Source organism: Pelodiscus sinensis, chromosome 22, assembly GCF_052426305.1.
Source record: "Pelodiscus sinensis isolate ZL-2025 chromosome 22, ASM5242630v1, whole genome shotgun sequence".
Lineage (NCBI taxonomy): Eukaryota > Metazoa > Chordata > Testudines > Trionychidae > Pelodiscus > Pelodiscus sinensis.
The window spans coordinates 3,285,250-3,300,076 of NC_143073.1; the positions used below are offsets into that span (position 1 = coordinate 3,285,250).

Genomic DNA, 14,827 nt, shown 5'->3' on the forward strand with positions numbered 1-14,827 from the left:
CCCAGCATGCTCTCACGCTGCCCGGGGGGGGGCAGGCTCGGCCATGCACGGCCTGGGGGGGAGGGGGAGGGTTGGGGGCCAGGCCTGGCACGGCCCAGCATGCTCTCACGCTGCCCGGGGGGGGGGGCAGGCTCGGCCATGCACGGCCTGGGGGGGAGGGGGAGGGTTGGGGGCCAGGCCTGGCACGGCCCAGCATGCTCTCACGCTGCCCGGGGGGGGGGGGCAGGCTCGGCCATGCACGGCCTGGGGGGGAGGGGGAGGGTTGGGGGCCAGGCCAGGCCCAGCATGCTCTCACGCTGCCCGGGGGGGCGGGGGCAGAGTCGGCCATGCACGGCCGGGGGGGAGGGGGAGGGTTGGGGGCCAGGCCTGGCACGGCCCAGCATGCTCTCACGCTGCCCGGGGGGGGCAGGCTCGGCCATGCACGGCCTGGGGGGGTGGTTGGGAAGCCTGTAACCCCGCAGGGCCGTACAGGCTGGGACCCCAGCTTGGCACTGCACCCCAGCAGCTCCGGCCAGGTCTCTGCAGTCCCCTTAGCAGCCCGGTGGGAGCTGCTCGTTCGGGGAGGCCCCGGGCCGGGCCTAAGGCAAGCAGAGCCCCTCGGCTGCCCTGGGAACAGCCCCTCTGCGTCTGGGGCCTCCCGGCTGCTAGCCCAGCTGGCAGGGGACCTGCCCCTCACCCTGAGGGGAGAATGACTCACTCCCCCCCTCCCACCACCGGGTTTCTGCCTCCAGGCCCCCCCCCCCTCCCGCCGGATAACATCACGCTGGAAGTATGCGCTGCATTCGCCGGGAGATGGGGGGGGGCAAAGCTGCTGCCTCTGCCCCCCCAGCTCCCTGCCACAGGAGTGCGAAACCGCGGCGGCCCGACTCCCGCTCCCTTTGGAAAGGAACCGCAGGCTGGGCTGACGTCAGCTCTCCCATTACGCTCCCGTCTGCCCGGCTCCGCGCACCTTCCACGCCAGCCGGGGGGAAGGTTGCTACTGGGGGCTTCAGCTGGGGGGGGCAGGCTTGCGTTGAGCCGGGTGCCAGCTGGGGGGGCAGGTTGGTATTGGGGCTGGCGGGGCATGCTGACGCTGGGCTGGGTGCCAGCCGGGGGGGGAGGTTAGTATTGGGGGGCATGCTGACGCTGGGCCGGGTGCCAGCTGGGGGGGGCAGGTTGGTAGTGGGGCTGGCGGGGCATGCTGACGCTGGGCAGGGTGCCAGCCGGGGGGAGGTTAGTATTGGGGGGCATGCTGACGCTGGGCCGGGTGCCAGCTGGGGGGGCAGGCTGGTGCTGGACCGGGTACCACATTGGGGGGGGCGGGAATTCCCTGGCCCCACCAGGCCGTCTGACCCGAGACCTGCCCGGGATGCTCCCGGCTCCCCGTGGAGACGCCTCCTCCGCTCCCAGCTGGAAAGAACCGCAGCGACAGGCCGGGCCTTGGCCGCGGGCCCCCAACGCATCCCTGCTGCTGGTCAGCTGGACCCCGGCCATCCTCCCTCTGCCGCACGGCCTGGCCCAGGGACTTGTGGCTCCCGCCTCCCCTCACGCGTCCCCATGGGGGCCCAGCTGGGGGCCAAGGCTGGACCTTCCAAAGTGACCGCCCAGCCCACCCCGGCCGGAGCGTTGCTGCTCCCCCGGCCCTGGATGGGCATGTTCAGAGGGACCGAGTCCCTCGCCTGGGGCAGCCAGCCCGGCCCTTCCTCCCCTCCATCCTCTGCCTCCCCCGGCCCCTCAGCCCGCGGCTCTGGCCAGCACCCAGGCAGCCCGAGGGGAGGAAAAACACCAGGCCAAGGGGTAGAAAACCTCTTTCTTGTGCGAACGCAGCTAGAGACCAGCAGACCCGGTGCTGTGGGAAGGGCCCGTGGGGCTGGAGGAAGGGGCAGGGTTGGAAGCAGGTATCGGGGAGGGGTCTGTGCCCAGCTCTGGCTCAGCCCAGGCCCTGGGTCTGGCGCTGACGAGCCGGTTGGCACGGCTGGGCGCCGCATCCATGCTCCGTGGGACCCCGGAGCCCAGCTCCCCCCTTGGGTCCTTCAGGTCCCTGCCCTCAGCGTGGCTGCTGCCGGGCAAGGTGGGACCCGGCCCCAAGTCCCTCTGGCTGCTGCAGCATTTCCCTGGAGGGGGGGCTCTGGGTTAGAGGCACGGCCTTCCTCCCCCGGCTACCCCCGCCTGCCCGGGCCCCTTCTCAGCGTCGCCACAGGTAGGTCTGGATGGAGTCAGCCGGCGCCACCGCCTGAATGAAGCCGAGGCCTGGGTCTGAAATCCCGAACGGCAGGTCCGTGGGGTACCTGGGGAGAGCGAGGGGCCGGTGAGCTACATGGAGAGGGGGAGCAGGTCGGACAGAAGAGCTGGGGGGCTGGGAAGGACTTTGGGGGAGCTGGGGAGAGCGAAGGGCCAGTGAGGTACATGGAGAGGGGGAGCAGGTCGGACAGAAGAGCTGGGGGGCTGGGAAGGACTTTGGGGTACACGCTCCCAGCAGGTTTCTGCACCCCCTGCCTGGGGCCCCGGCCTCGGGGCACCTGCCCCTCCACGACAGGCAGCTGGTGGCCAGGGGAGGACGCTGCGCACCCGGCTCGGGCCCAGCCACTCACCGGTTCAGGACCACGAGCACGGTGGCGCCGTCGGGGCGCAGGAAGGCCGCAGACTCCAGGTTGCAGCGGGAGCACTTCTTGGTGGTGGCCAGCCGCACGCGCTGCGAGCCCTCGGGGATGAACTTGCTGCGCAGACAGGAGGGGCGGTGAGCGCGCAGGGAAGGAGCGCGCTCGGCCCCAGAGCCAGGCTCCCGTGCGCTCCGCACCAGCCACAGCCGCCTCTAGAGCCGGGCCACGGCAGGCGGACACGCCAGCTCCCAGGGCTGCACGTACCCGGTTGGGGGGCTGCAGGGTGGGAGCCGACTCCCCGGGAAGTGGGCGAGGGACGCGCTGTCCCGCTCCAGGGGTGCAGAAGGGGGCAGACCCAGCAGGGGCCATGGGCAGGCTCTAAGGGGCCGGGGCGGGACGCCTCCTTTCCCCAGGCTGCTGGGCCCTAGAGGCCCGTCCCCACCAGCCGCGTGCCGAGAGACCGTGCGCCCGCCGCGCCCGCTCACCTGAAATGCCCCATGTGGTAGAACATGGGCTGCTTGTAGAACAGGTCCTTGGCGCTGTCCACGATCACCGGGCTGTCCACGTAGTTCTTGCTCCAGTTGGGGCCCCCCTCCATGTCCAGGGCCAGGTTCCAGTCGGTCCAGCCGGTGACGTAGTTGTTGAGGTTCTGCGAGGGGCAAGAGGGGGAGACGCTCAGCCGGGGCCAGGCTCCCCGCCCTGGGGAAGGGGCAGCCGCCGGCGCCGCGTGGGCCTCACCGCCAGGATGCTGTGGCTGTACTGGCTGCCGCGGTCCCAGGCGCCCAGCACCACGCGGGGCTCCCAGAAGTAGGAGCCGGTGGAGGCCTCGGTGGAGAGCAGGAAGTAGTCGGGGAAGAGGTGGTGGGTGACGGACAGTGTCAGGTCGATGGGCGCCAGGAAGTCCAGGTACCAGTGGATGCCGATGCCGCTGATGTAGCTGGCGGCCACCGGGTCCTTCAGCACCTAGGAGGAGGACGAGGACGGAGGCGTCACCTGCGGCCACGGGCACCCCAGGGGCCAGCCCCGCAGCCGCTCGGATCAGCAGCCCCCGCGCAGACCCACCACTTCCGCCCAGTAGGGCAGCATCAGCCGCTGGTCGTCCAGCATGATGAGGCGGACGGCGCGGTGCGAGCTGTTGGCCAGGGCGGGGCCCAGGTCCTGGGCGATGAAGTCCCGCTGGTGCTCGGCCGTGAAGCCCAGGCACTGGAAGGGGTAGAAGACGATCTCCCCGGCCGTGGGCTCGTTGCCGGCCGTCACCGCCCAGAACGTCAGGTTGTGCTTGGCGTATTCGTCCAGGAACCTGGGGCCGGGCGGGGGAAATGTCAGCAGCAGAGACCAGCCCCCATCTCTGTCCCCCCCCCCCGGCATGGCCTGTACAGACCTCGCCTCTGACGCCCTCCAGCGCCTTCCCCCGCACGCCCCAGGGCCGGCTGCGCCCACCGAGCTCCCCATCCTACCAGCTCCTGCCCCGGCTGCCCCCACCGAGCCCCCACATCCTACCAGCTCCTGCCCCGGCTGCCCCCACCGAGCCCCCACATCCTACCAGCTCCTGCCCCGGCTGCCCCCACCGAGCCCCCCCAGCCTGCGGGCTCCTGCCCCGGCTACTCCCACTGAGCCCCCCCAGCCTGCAGGCTCCTGCCCCGGCTACCCCTACTGAGCCCCCCCAGCCTGCGGGCTCCTGCCCCGGCTACCCCCACTGAGCCCTCCCAGCCTGCGGGCTCCTGCCCCGGCTACCCCTACTGAGCCCCCCCAGCCTGCGGGCTCCTGCCCCCCCGGCTGCCCCCACCGAGCCCCCCCAGCCTGCGGGCTCCTGCCCTGGCTGCCCCCACTGAGCCCCCACATAATACCAGCTCCTGTCCCGGCTGCACTCACCAAGCCCCCCCAGCCTGCGGGCTCCTGCCCCACCCCGGCTGCACCCACCGAGCCCCCCCAGCCTGCGGGCTCCTGCCCCACCCCAGCTGCACCCAGCGAGCCCCCCCAGCCTGCGGGCTCCTGCCCCACCCCAGCTGCACCCAGCGAGCCCCCCCAGCCTGCGGGCTCCTGCCCCCCCGGCTGCACCCACAGAGCCCCCCCAGCCTGCGGGCTCCTGCCCTACCCCAGCAGCACCCACAGAGCCCCCCCAGCCTGCGGGCTCCTGCCCTACCCCAGCTGCACCCACAGAGCCCCCCCAGCCTGCGGGCTCCTGCCCCCCCGGCTGCACCCACAGAGCCCCCCCAGCCTGCGGGCTCCTGCCCCACCCCGGCTGCACCCACAGAGCCCCCCCAGCCTGCGGGCTCCTGCCCCCCCGGCTGCACCCACAGAGCCCCCCCAGCCTGCGGGCTCCTGCCCCCCCGGCTGCACCCACCGAGCCCCCCCAGCCTGCGGGCTCCTGCCCCCCCGGCTGCACCCACAGAGCCCCCCCAGCCTGCGGGCTCCTGCCCCACCCCAGCTGCACCCACCGAGCCCCCCCAGCCTGCGGGCTCCTGCCCCCCCAGCTGCACCCACCGAGCCCCCCCAGCCTGCGGGCTCCTGCCCTACCCCAGCTGCACCCACAGAGCCCCCCCAGCCTGCGGGCTCCTGCCCCACCCCGGCTGCACCCACTGAGCCCCCCCAGCCTGCGGGCTCCTGCCCCACCCCGGCTGCACCCACTGAGCCCCCCCAGCCTGCGGGCTCCCGCCCCCCGCCCCGCTGCCCTGTACCTGATGAAGTAGTTGGCCCAGGTCTTGTGATACTGGTCCCCAGGGCTGCCCTTCAGCGTGCCCCGGCCTGTCATGGCGCCGTTGGTTTTCATCCAGACCGGGGAGGTCCAGGGGCTGGCGTAGAGGGAGAGCGGCGCCTTGGCCACCGCCTGGGCTTGCTGGAGAATGGGGATCTGGGGGCAGGGGCATGGGGGTCGTGTGCTGCGGCTCTCCCCAGTCCCTGCCCCACCGCAGGGACCCCGGGCTCCTGGGGGAGACGGGAGCCCCCATCCGCCCAGCCAGGCTGGGCCTGCTGCCGGGCGGAGCCTCCCCGCTGGGCACTCGCCCCTCCACTGTCCCCCGTCTCCCTGGCTTGGCCGCCCTGACAGCTCCCTGGGCAGGTGCCTCGTGTCCTGGGCCCCTCTTGGGGGATGGTCTGTACAGTGTTCGAATGCTGCTGCCCCCCAGCACAGCCCCCCCCACTCCCAACGCTGGCCCCCCCAGCCCAGCCCCCACTCCCAACACTGCCCCCCCAGCCCAGCCCTCATTCCCCCCTCCCCACGCTGCCCCCCCAGCCCAGCCCCCCCATCCCACTCCCAACGCTGGCCCCCCCCCAGCCCAGCCCCCCTCCCCACGCTGGCCCCCCAGCCCAGCCCCCACTCCCAACGCTGGCCCCCCAGCCCAGCCCCCCCTCCCCACTCCCAACACTGCCCCCCCAGCCCAGCCCTCATTCCCCCCTCCCCACGCTGGCCCCCCAGCCCAGCCCCCCTCCCCACTCCCAACGCTGGCCCCCCAGCCCAGCCCTCCCCTCCCCACTCCCAACGCTGGCCCCCCCAGCCCAGCCCCCCCCACTCCCAACGCTGGCCCCCCCCGCCCAGCCCCCCTCCCCACTCCCAACGCTGCCCCCCCAGCCCAGCCTCCCTCCCCACTCCCGGTGCAGCCCCCTGTGATGTTATTTGGTCCATCTCTCGTGTGGGGCTTCCCCCAACCACCCCGCTCCACCTTTCCTCTTTCATGCATGAGCCTTTTGCTGGGAGCTGCTAAGGGAGGGACCCAGCCGGCTCCGGGGTGAGAGCCCAGGTAGGAATCGCCCTGGGACTGTGGCTGGTTCCTCTGGGACTGGGGGGGCACAGGGAGCGCTGGGGTGTCTGAGGGGAGGTGGGGGATGGGCTATAACCTCTCCCCTGTGTAAGCGGGGCTGGGGGGCACAGGGAGCACTGGGGTGTCTGAGGGGAGGTGGGGGATGGGCTATAACCTCTCCCTGTGTAAGGGGGGCTGGGGGGCACAGGGAACACTGGGGTGTCTGAGGGGAGGTGGGGGATGGGCTATAACCTCTCCCCTGTGTAAGGGGGGCTGGGGGGCACAGGGAGCACTGGGGTGTCTGAGGGGAGGTGGGGGATGGGCTATAACCTCTCCCCTGTGTAAGCGGGGCTGGGGGGCACAGGGAGCACTGGGGTGTCTGAGGGGAGGTGGGGGATGGGCTATAACCTCTCCCCTGTGTAAGGGGGGCTGGGGGGCACAGGGAGCACTGGGGTGTCTGAGGGGAGGTGGGGGATGGGCTATAACCTCTCCCCTGTGTAAGCGGGGCTGGGGGGCACAGGGAGCACTGGGGTGTCTGAGGGGAGGTGGGGGATGGGCTATAACCTCTCCCCTGTGTAAGGGGGGCTGGGGGGCACAGGGAGCACTGGGGTGTCTGAGGGGAGGTGGGGGATGGGCTATAACCTCTCCCCTGTGTAAGCGGGGCTGGGGGGCACAGGGAGCACTGGGGTGTCTGAGGGGAGGTGGGGGATGGGCTATAACCTCTCCCTGTGTAAGGGGGGCTGGGGGGCACAGGGAGCACTGGGGTGTCTGAGGGGAGGTGGGGGATGGGCTATAACCTCTCCCTGTGTAAGGGGGGCTGGGGGGCACAGGGAGCACTGGGGTGTCTGAGGGGAGATGGGGGATGGGCTATAACCTCTCCCCTGTGTAAGGGGGGCTGGGGGGCACAGGGAGCGCTGGGGTGTCTGAGGGGGTGGTGCAGGTTCTTGCTGGCCAGGGTGGCGGGGGATGTGCTCGGTGTGGCTGGCTTGGTGCCTTAGCGCGGGGGACCCCTAAGCTTGGGCTGTAAGTTGCCCTGGCTCTACCAATTCCCCCTGATCTGACCCTCCCCGCGGTGCCCCCAGCCACTGTTATATGACGCCCCCTCTCCCTTGCCCCAGCTCCCCGGGCCGCTCACTTTCAGCTTCGTGTCCTCCTCAGTCAGGCTGAAGTTCCTCAGCTGGAAGTCGCCCTCGGTGTCCGCGTAGGTGTAGAGGCGGGCGGAGAAGTCGCAGCTGGCCATGGGGATGCGCACCAGGTTGTACTCGATCCCTGGCGACAGGAAGCAGGTGAGCGGGGCCCCGGAGCCGGACGGGCGTCCCGCCAGGCCCCAGCCCCGCTTGCCCCTCCGGGCCCCGCCCCGCCGCTCACCTTCCTCGGAGAAGTAGGACTTGAGGAGGTGGGCCTGGGCCCCCGGGGACAGGGACTTGATGTTCATGGCGGCGGAGTCCGTGAGAGCCCCGCCGAAGCCCTTCACTTTCTGGTAGCGCTGCGCCGTGTCCAGCTTCAGCACCAGCTCTGCGGGCAGAGAGCGGCACAGTCAGAGCCCCAGCCGGGCACAGGGACAGCAGCCAGACCCCTCCCCCCCAGCGGCGCGTGCCCGGCGGGTACCTGGGGCGGGGGCGTCGTTCCAGAAGGTCCCCTCGCTGCGCTCCAGGCGCTTGCCTGCCTTGCTGCTCTCGTACTTGGCGAAGGAGCCCAGGGCGGGGAGCACCACGGGGTCCAGCGTGTCGCAGTAGGAGGCGCTGCACTCGCACACCACGGAGCCGTGGCCAAAGCTCCTGGCATTGCAGGGACGGGCGCCTGGCAGAGGGAGACGGGCTGGGCTGGGCTCCGGGTGTGGGAGAGGATTCCCACCTCCATGGCCTCCCGCCGAGACGCCGGAGCCACGTCCCTCCCAACGGGGGCAGCGGGATTCTCAGCCCAACCCGCTGGGTCCCTCAGCCCAGGACTCCTGCCCCGCCAGACCCCACAGCCCCCCGGGAGAGGGGCAGAGGCCGGGCTGCCCCATCTCAGCCCCGACAGGGTCCCCCCGGCCACACGCGACGCGGCACAAGCGCTCACCTGCCGCCCCGGGCGCCGTCTGCATGAAAAGGAGCCAGCCCACGACGCTGGCGCACCCGGCCCACATGGCGCCGGCACCCAGCCTGAAAGCAGGTGCAGCTGTGAGCGTGGGGGCTGCCGGACCACGGGCTCCCGCTTGCTCCCCCGCCGGGCTCTAGCCCCGGAGCAGCCGGGTGAGCCCAACGCCGCACCGGGAGCCCTGGAGCCGCACCCGGGGAGAGGGGAAGGTGAGTCGCCCGCGACAGGCTGCAAGGAACAGAACAGAGAGCTCAGCACGGTCCTGATCACCTGCACCCCACCCCTTCTACCTGCACCCCCACCCCACCCCCCTCCACCTGCACCCCACTCCCCCTCTCCACCTGCACCCCCACCTGCACCCCACTCCCCCTCTCCACCTGCACCCCACTCCCCCTCTCCACCTGCACCCCCCCACCTGCACTGGCTGCCCGGCCCCACCCAGCCGCTTGCCAGGGCCCTGCCCTCTTGCCCACCCCAGAAGAGAGCCCTCCCAGCTCCCTCCTGCGCCCACCCCAGCGTGTGCCCCATGGCCCCATGGGGGGGCAGGGACGTGTGATGCGGCCCCCGGGGGCAGCAGCTCCAACCGGGGCTTGCTGGGCTTTTAACCCGGGTGTCAGCGCCTCCCAGCCCACAGCCCACGAGGAGCCCGCGGGGGCCTGCCCAGCTCGCCGGGGGTTGGGAGCATGGTTCACATAAGGGACTGAGCAGGGAGCCAGCTCTGCACCTCCGCAGCCTCCCAGGGCACCTGTCTCCCCTTCCCACGGCCCCCAGGCGCCGGGCTGGCTCCGTGTAGCCCCTCCTGGGACTCAGGGCACGCAGCCCAGTTTGCCCATGTGGAACGGGCCGGCTCCTTGCCCCCCGGCCGGTGTGCGTCTGGCCCGGGCCAGCACCCCCTCGCCCACCCGGGCCCCACTCACCTGGCCAGCCAGGCCCAGGCCACCGGCTCGGCTGTACCTCTCGCTGCAGCTGCGCAGGGCTGGCGGGGCGGCAGCTCCGGGGCGGCGCTGAACCGACTGGCTCAGCCAGAAGAGTCTGTCCCGGGGAGGGGCAGGCGCCCGGCGCCCAATCCCGAGAGGCACCCGGGGAGTATTTAGCAACGTTTGCTCCAAGCCGCCCACGGCGATTGCAACGCTGCTCCCATGACGCACCCGGGCTGGGCAGGGCAAAGGGGGACGCCGCTCGGGGAGCCAGGACCCTCAATTCCTCCTGCACCCCCTCCCGAGGGCCCAGGAAAGCCCCCCCACCCCGGGCAGTTGGGCAGATGCACCGCGGGGGCAGGTTGATGGGGTCCAGAGTGACCAAACAGATTGGAGGATTGGGCCACAAGAAATCTGATGAGGTTCAACAAGGACAAGTGCAGAGTCCTGCCCTTGGGACGGAAGAATCCCAAACATTGGTACAGGCTGGGGACAGACTGATTAAGCAGCAGTTCGGCAGAAAAGGTCCTGGGGGTTCCAGTGGATGAGAAGCTGGAGATGAGTCAACAGGGCGCCCTTGTAGCCAAGAGGGCTAATGGCATATTAGGGGCATTAGGAGGAGCATTGCCAGCAGATCCAGAGAAGTGATTATTCCCCTTTATTCGGCTCTGGTGAGGCCACATCTGGAGTATTGTGTCCAGTTCTGGGCCCTGCACTATAGAAAGGACGTGGGCGCATTGGAGAGGGTCCAGCGGAGGCGACCAAAATGATTCGGGGGCTGGAGCACATGACCTCTGAGGAGAGGCTGAGGGACTTGGGTCTGTTTAGTTGGCAGAAGAGAAGAGTGAGGGGGGATTTGAGAGCAGCCTGCAACTTCCGGAAGGGGGTTCCAGAGAGGCTGGAGAGAGGCTGTTCTCAGCAGTGACGGATGCAGAACAAGGAGCAATGGGCTCAAGTTGCAGTGGGGGGGTCCAGGTTGGATATTAGGGGAAACTCTTTCCCTAGGCGGGTGGGAAGCGCTGGGCTGGGTTCCCTAGGGAGGGGGTGGACTCTCCATCCCTAGAGGTGTTTAAGTCCCGGCTTGACCAAGCCCTGGCCAGGATGATTGAGTCGGGGCTGGTTCTGCTTTGGTGACTCCTGAGGCCTCTGCCAGGAGCTGGCTGATCTGGCGCCATCATGCATCTGGCGAGGAGCCGGCCCGAGGCCCAGAACCTCAGCAGCGGGGTGGGGCCCTGCCCAGGCCAGGACTGGTGCTTGCTGCTGTGGGCTCACGGTGGGGGGCTGCCTGTGAGGAAGTGGGGAGCTCTGGGGATTCAAAAGGGGGGTGTCGCACACAGGGGGGCCCTCAGTACCCGGAAGTTACCGGTTCAATGTGACGAAGGGGGGGAGTCTGGTGCCCTGGTGCCCCCGGCCCTGCTCAGAGGACACGGACGGTTCTGGCCAGACAACAGACAACGGGCTGCAGAGAGGGACCCCGGAGGGACCCAGCGTGGGGAGAACATTGGACGGAGGAGGGGAGGGGAGAAGAGGGGCCCAGGGAGAAGACAATGGACGGGGAGGGGCTGTTGCTGGGGGTATTGGAGGCCCTGCTGGGAGACGGGGGCTATATGGGGGGGCTGAGGGCAGAGCAGGCAGGACTCAGCCGGCTGCCGGGGGAGACTGACGTGTGGGCTGGGGGCCCAGGCCGACTGGCCTGAGGGATCCTTTGCTGTGTTCAAAGCTCAATAAACCGTCCTGTTTGGTGCTGGCTGGGAGTCGCTCTGGGCTGGGGAACAGGGGGGCGCTATTCCCTCTGGGAGGGGAGGTCCCGGGGGGGCCAGAGGGAGGGGACCCCCGAAGGGGGCTCACAGTGGAAGCAGGCGGCTGAAGGCCCTGAGAGGCACCACCTGGGAGGTGGAGGGGCGAAACCCCCCGGTGAGAGTGGGCCCCCCAAGAGAGGGGCTCCCCGAGAAAGGGCTGCCGCGCTGGAGAGGGGGGTCCCGTCCAAGATCCGAGGGGCCAAGTGTGGGCACGACCTGTGAGCCACGACACTCCCTACACGCCTCCCCGAGGGACCCCCGATCTCAGCTCCCCTAGGCCGTGCTTGGCCCCACAGCGAGCGCAGCCCCATAGACTCTGAGCAGGCCCGGTGGGGCGGGGCAGCCAAAGGAGGTGTGAGCTGGCCGGGCTGGATTTCCCCGTGAGCCCAGACATGGGCGAGCCCGGCAGCCTCCAGGCAGAAACCTGCCCAGTTCCCCTCCCCGAGGGCCCCGCCCCCAGGACACTGACGCCCCCAGGGCAGGCGGGCGGGGGGGCGGGGGGCTCTGGGTCTGACTTTTCCCTCTCAGGTCCCTGTCCTCCCCCCCATCCCTGGGCAGTGGGTGCCCCCCCCCCCCCCGCCTGCCTCCAGCTGGTGCCCACTAGGTGCCGCCTGCAGCTCACTGCCTGGGCCACTGCGCCCCCTGCTGGGTCACTGTTTTGTTGCACGGCTCGTGCCCGCTGCCTCTGCCCCCAGGGGAGCGCCGCCAGCAAACCCAAGGGGCACCCAGGCCAGGTGCCTGGTGCTGGCCTCCAGACACTCCCAGGGCTCCCACGCTGCTGCCGGCCCCGCTGGCTCCGGGATGTGGGCTGGGCTCAGACAGACGCTCCACTCGCGGAGCTACAGGCGACCCAGGGAGACCCATGTCCCTGCCCCCCAAGAACCCTCCCTATTGGCCTCACCGGGGTTTGCCCCCTCCCAGTGCTCCAAAGCCCGTGAGTTCTACCTCCTTGGGACTCCGTGGGCCAGCCCCCCGCCCATGGGTCTTCTTCACTGGCTTTCTGTCCCCCATCGCTGATCGCCCCACCCCATCTGCTCCTGGGCCCACTTTCCTAGCCCCCCACCTCTTCTAGTTCCCCCACCCCTCCACTGCAGCCTGACCCTCACCCCATCTCCTGCTTTCCCCCTAGGTCCTTGCACCATCTCTCCTCCATTTCTAGACACCAGCTTCATGGCATGTCCCGCTCCAGCCTCAAGTCAGGGACCAACACCCCCCCCCCCACCCCAAGTGTTTGGGAAACACAGAGCACGAGCGTTAGACACACCCGCGAAGCCATAAAGCAGAACGTCCGTGGCGGTAGAACAGGATCCGGCCCCCGAGGCTCAGCCCCCCCCCAGCATGGAGGGGCTGAAACATACAAAATCTAGTAGGGGGGGCCCCGCTGGGCTCTGGTGTGCGAGGGGAGGTGGGGAGGGTCTCTCTCCTCACTTGGGGGCCCCCTCAGTGCGGGTCTGTGCATTTTTTTTCTTCTCATTTGTGTGTGGCCCCCGACTGATTTTTTCTGTGGGTCAGCAGCCCTGGCTCCAAACGGGTGCCCCGCCCCTGCGGGAGAAGAATAGACGTATGAATAGACGTATGATGGTTTGCTTGTAAGTTGTCTCCTCCAGTTTCACCCTGCCAGCACCCCCTTCAGGACTAGCAGGCAGGGTGTTTCTGCAGCCTAGGGTGTCTTACAAACATCGGTGCCGAGGTCTTACTTCTCGCTGGCATTGCCAACGCGGGGGTGTAAAAAGGTAGAAAACAACGCGCGGTCCCGCAGCACCTTAGAGGCTAACGAACCATGTCGGCCTCAGGAGCTTTCGTGGGCACAACCCGCTTCTTCGGATGAATGGGGTTTACGGGGGGAGGAGGAAAAAGAAGGCGAAAGGAATTGGCGGAGGGCCCGTGCTCAAGGAAGCGGAGAAGAGCGCTTAGTACCCACTCTACATCCCCTGCGTGTGGTTTTTGTGTCATCAGGATGCGGAAGGTAGCCTCCATCCTGCGCATGGCTTTGTTTAGACTTCTGTTGCAGGGATCAAACTTGTCAAGGAAATTACGTTCTGTAGCTTCCTGGGCGAGCTGGCTTTGGAAATTGGATTGAAACAATCTGGTGACGCTGAGATCCATGAACAAGTGCCCGGGCAGGTTACAATGTTCCCCGGCAGGTTTCTGGGCGTTGCCTTTTCGGATACGAGTTCCATTCATCCTTTCTGGCAGAGACTGTCCAGTTTGGCCAATGTACATGGCCGAAGGGCATTGCTGGCACTCGATGGCGAGGGTCACGTTGGTGGCGGTGCAGTTGTACGAGCCTCTGATGTGGTTAGGTCCTGTGATGGTGTCGTTTGAGTAGATGTGTGGACAGAGTTGCACCGGGGCTGATTGCAGGGGTGGGTATTCTTGAAGGGTGCTGCGTGGTTGCTGGAAGGAATTCGTTTGAGGTTAGGGGGCTGTCTGTAGGCGGGGACTGGCCAGTCACCCAAGGCCTGTGAGAGCGAGGGATTGTTTCCAGGACAGGTTGTAGACGGTTGAAGTTGGGGGCTGTAGGTGATGACCGGTGGTGTCATTTTCTTTGTTGGGCCTATGGATGCCTGGCTACTCGGCTGGCTGTCAGTCCGGTTTTCCACATCCCCGCGTGGGTATCTCAGGTTTAAGAATGCCTGATAGCAATCCTGTGACGGATTAAGGAGTTGCCGCTTGTGATGTACCCCGCCCTCCCGGGCCTTATGAAAATTGGCTTAGGACCATGAATATGCAGGACCTGAACATGCTTTATGCAAAACAAGTCATGTAACGTCAACTTTGCAGTCACAAGCTGCCGGGTCTGTACGTCCGGTTTCGGTGCATGTCTCATGCGTGTCTGTGACGTTGGAAGTAGGACGTGGGGAGCTGTTTATAGTTCCAAATGCGCTAACGAGGCCATTACTGGCCCCCCCCGAAACTTAATGGCTCACTGATTCGTTCTGCAACCTGTAAACAGCTTTCTCTGTCCTGTGCGCCCAAATGGCGGGTCTGGAAAGACACAAGCCCTTACCCCCTGGAGCTGGAATCCATTTTGAACCTGGTGTTTTTCCATGGGAAGAGAATACTGGAAGGACCCTGACAGGCCGGAGCCCCAAATCAGAGTAAAAAACAACAACTCTGATATGAAGCTTTTACCGGAGAGAAGAGGAATGTTTAGGGTGAGACTTTACCGGTAACGCGTCTCTTTGTGGATTGGAAGGAGCTAGGTGGTTTCTGTTCATTTTAATCGAGTAGCTTACTTTGAGCTGTTTTCACGTGCAGCCACATAAACCCGACTGTTAATAAACACATTTGGCTACGTCTACACTGCCCTCTCTCGCACAAGAAAATACACAAATGAGGCAAATCAGTGAATATCTCCGCACCTCATTTGCATACTTAATGAGCCACCATTTTTGTGCAAGGGGCTTTTGCACCAAAAACCCCTCTTGTGCAAGAGCCATTCTTCCTGAAAAAAAGTGGCAGAACGGCTCTTGTGCAAGAGGGGGGGCTTTGCTCAAAAAGGAGCCGTGTAGATGGTTCCTTTTTGCGCAAAAGCCCCTTGAGCAAAAGGGTGGCTCATTAAGTATGCAAATGAGGCACAGCGATACTCACTGCTTCACCTCATTTACATATTTTCTTGCACAAGAGGGCAGTGTAGATGTAGCTTTTTTGTTTACCGTGTGCCTCTCTCTCTGGCGCTGATGAAGGGGGCTGACCTTATGAGCTTTCCCTCG

General features: G+C 67.4%; 1 protein-coding gene across 2 annotated transcripts; it reads right to left on the reverse strand.

Annotated features, from left to right (window-relative positions):
- Nucleotides 1-1,774: 1,774 nt before the first annotated feature.
- LOC142819540 (lysosomal acid glucosylceramidase-like) lies at nt 1,775-9,458 on the reverse strand. 2 transcript variants are annotated; one of them, XM_075907425.2, is made up of 11 exons: nt 9,313-9,458; nt 8,378-8,623; nt 7,925-8,116; nt 7,685-7,831; nt 7,452-7,585; nt 5,258-5,430; nt 3,642-3,879; nt 3,318-3,542; nt 3,065-3,228; nt 2,571-2,696; nt 1,775-2,267 (listed from the first exon to the last, which is right to left on the reverse strand). In XM_075907425.2, exons 2-11 carry the CDS (start codon nt 8,442-8,444, stop codon nt 2,165-2,167), a joined length of 1,569 nt encoding a protein of 522 aa, XP_075763540.2. In that variant the 5' UTR covers nt 8,445-8,623; nt 9,313-9,458; the 3' UTR covers nt 1,775-2,164. The 2 variants fall into 2 exon arrangements, with proteins under 2 accessions (XP_075763540.2, XP_075763541.2); XM_075907426.2 differs by lacking the exon at nt 9,313-9,458 and adding an exon at nt 8,907-8,931.
- Nucleotides 9,459-14,827: the final 5,369 nt, after the last annotated feature.

What these genes read in the sequence shown, in the direction of transcription:
- LOC142819540 (XM_075907425.2), bottom strand. Translation starts at nt 8,444, where the DNA reads ATGTGGGCCGGGTGCGCCAGCGTCGTGGGCTGGCTCCTTTTCATGCAG. An exon ending in TGGGCCAACTACTTCATCAG is followed by an intron (nt 3,880 to 5,257) that starts GTACAGGGCAGC and finishes GCCCGGCCCCAG; the next exon opens with GTTCCTGGACGAATACGCCA. An exon ending in GTGCTCGTGGTCCTGAACCG is followed by an intron (nt 2,268 to 2,570) that starts GTGAGTGGCTGG and finishes CGCTCTCCCCAG; the next exon opens with GTACCCCACGGACCTGCCGT.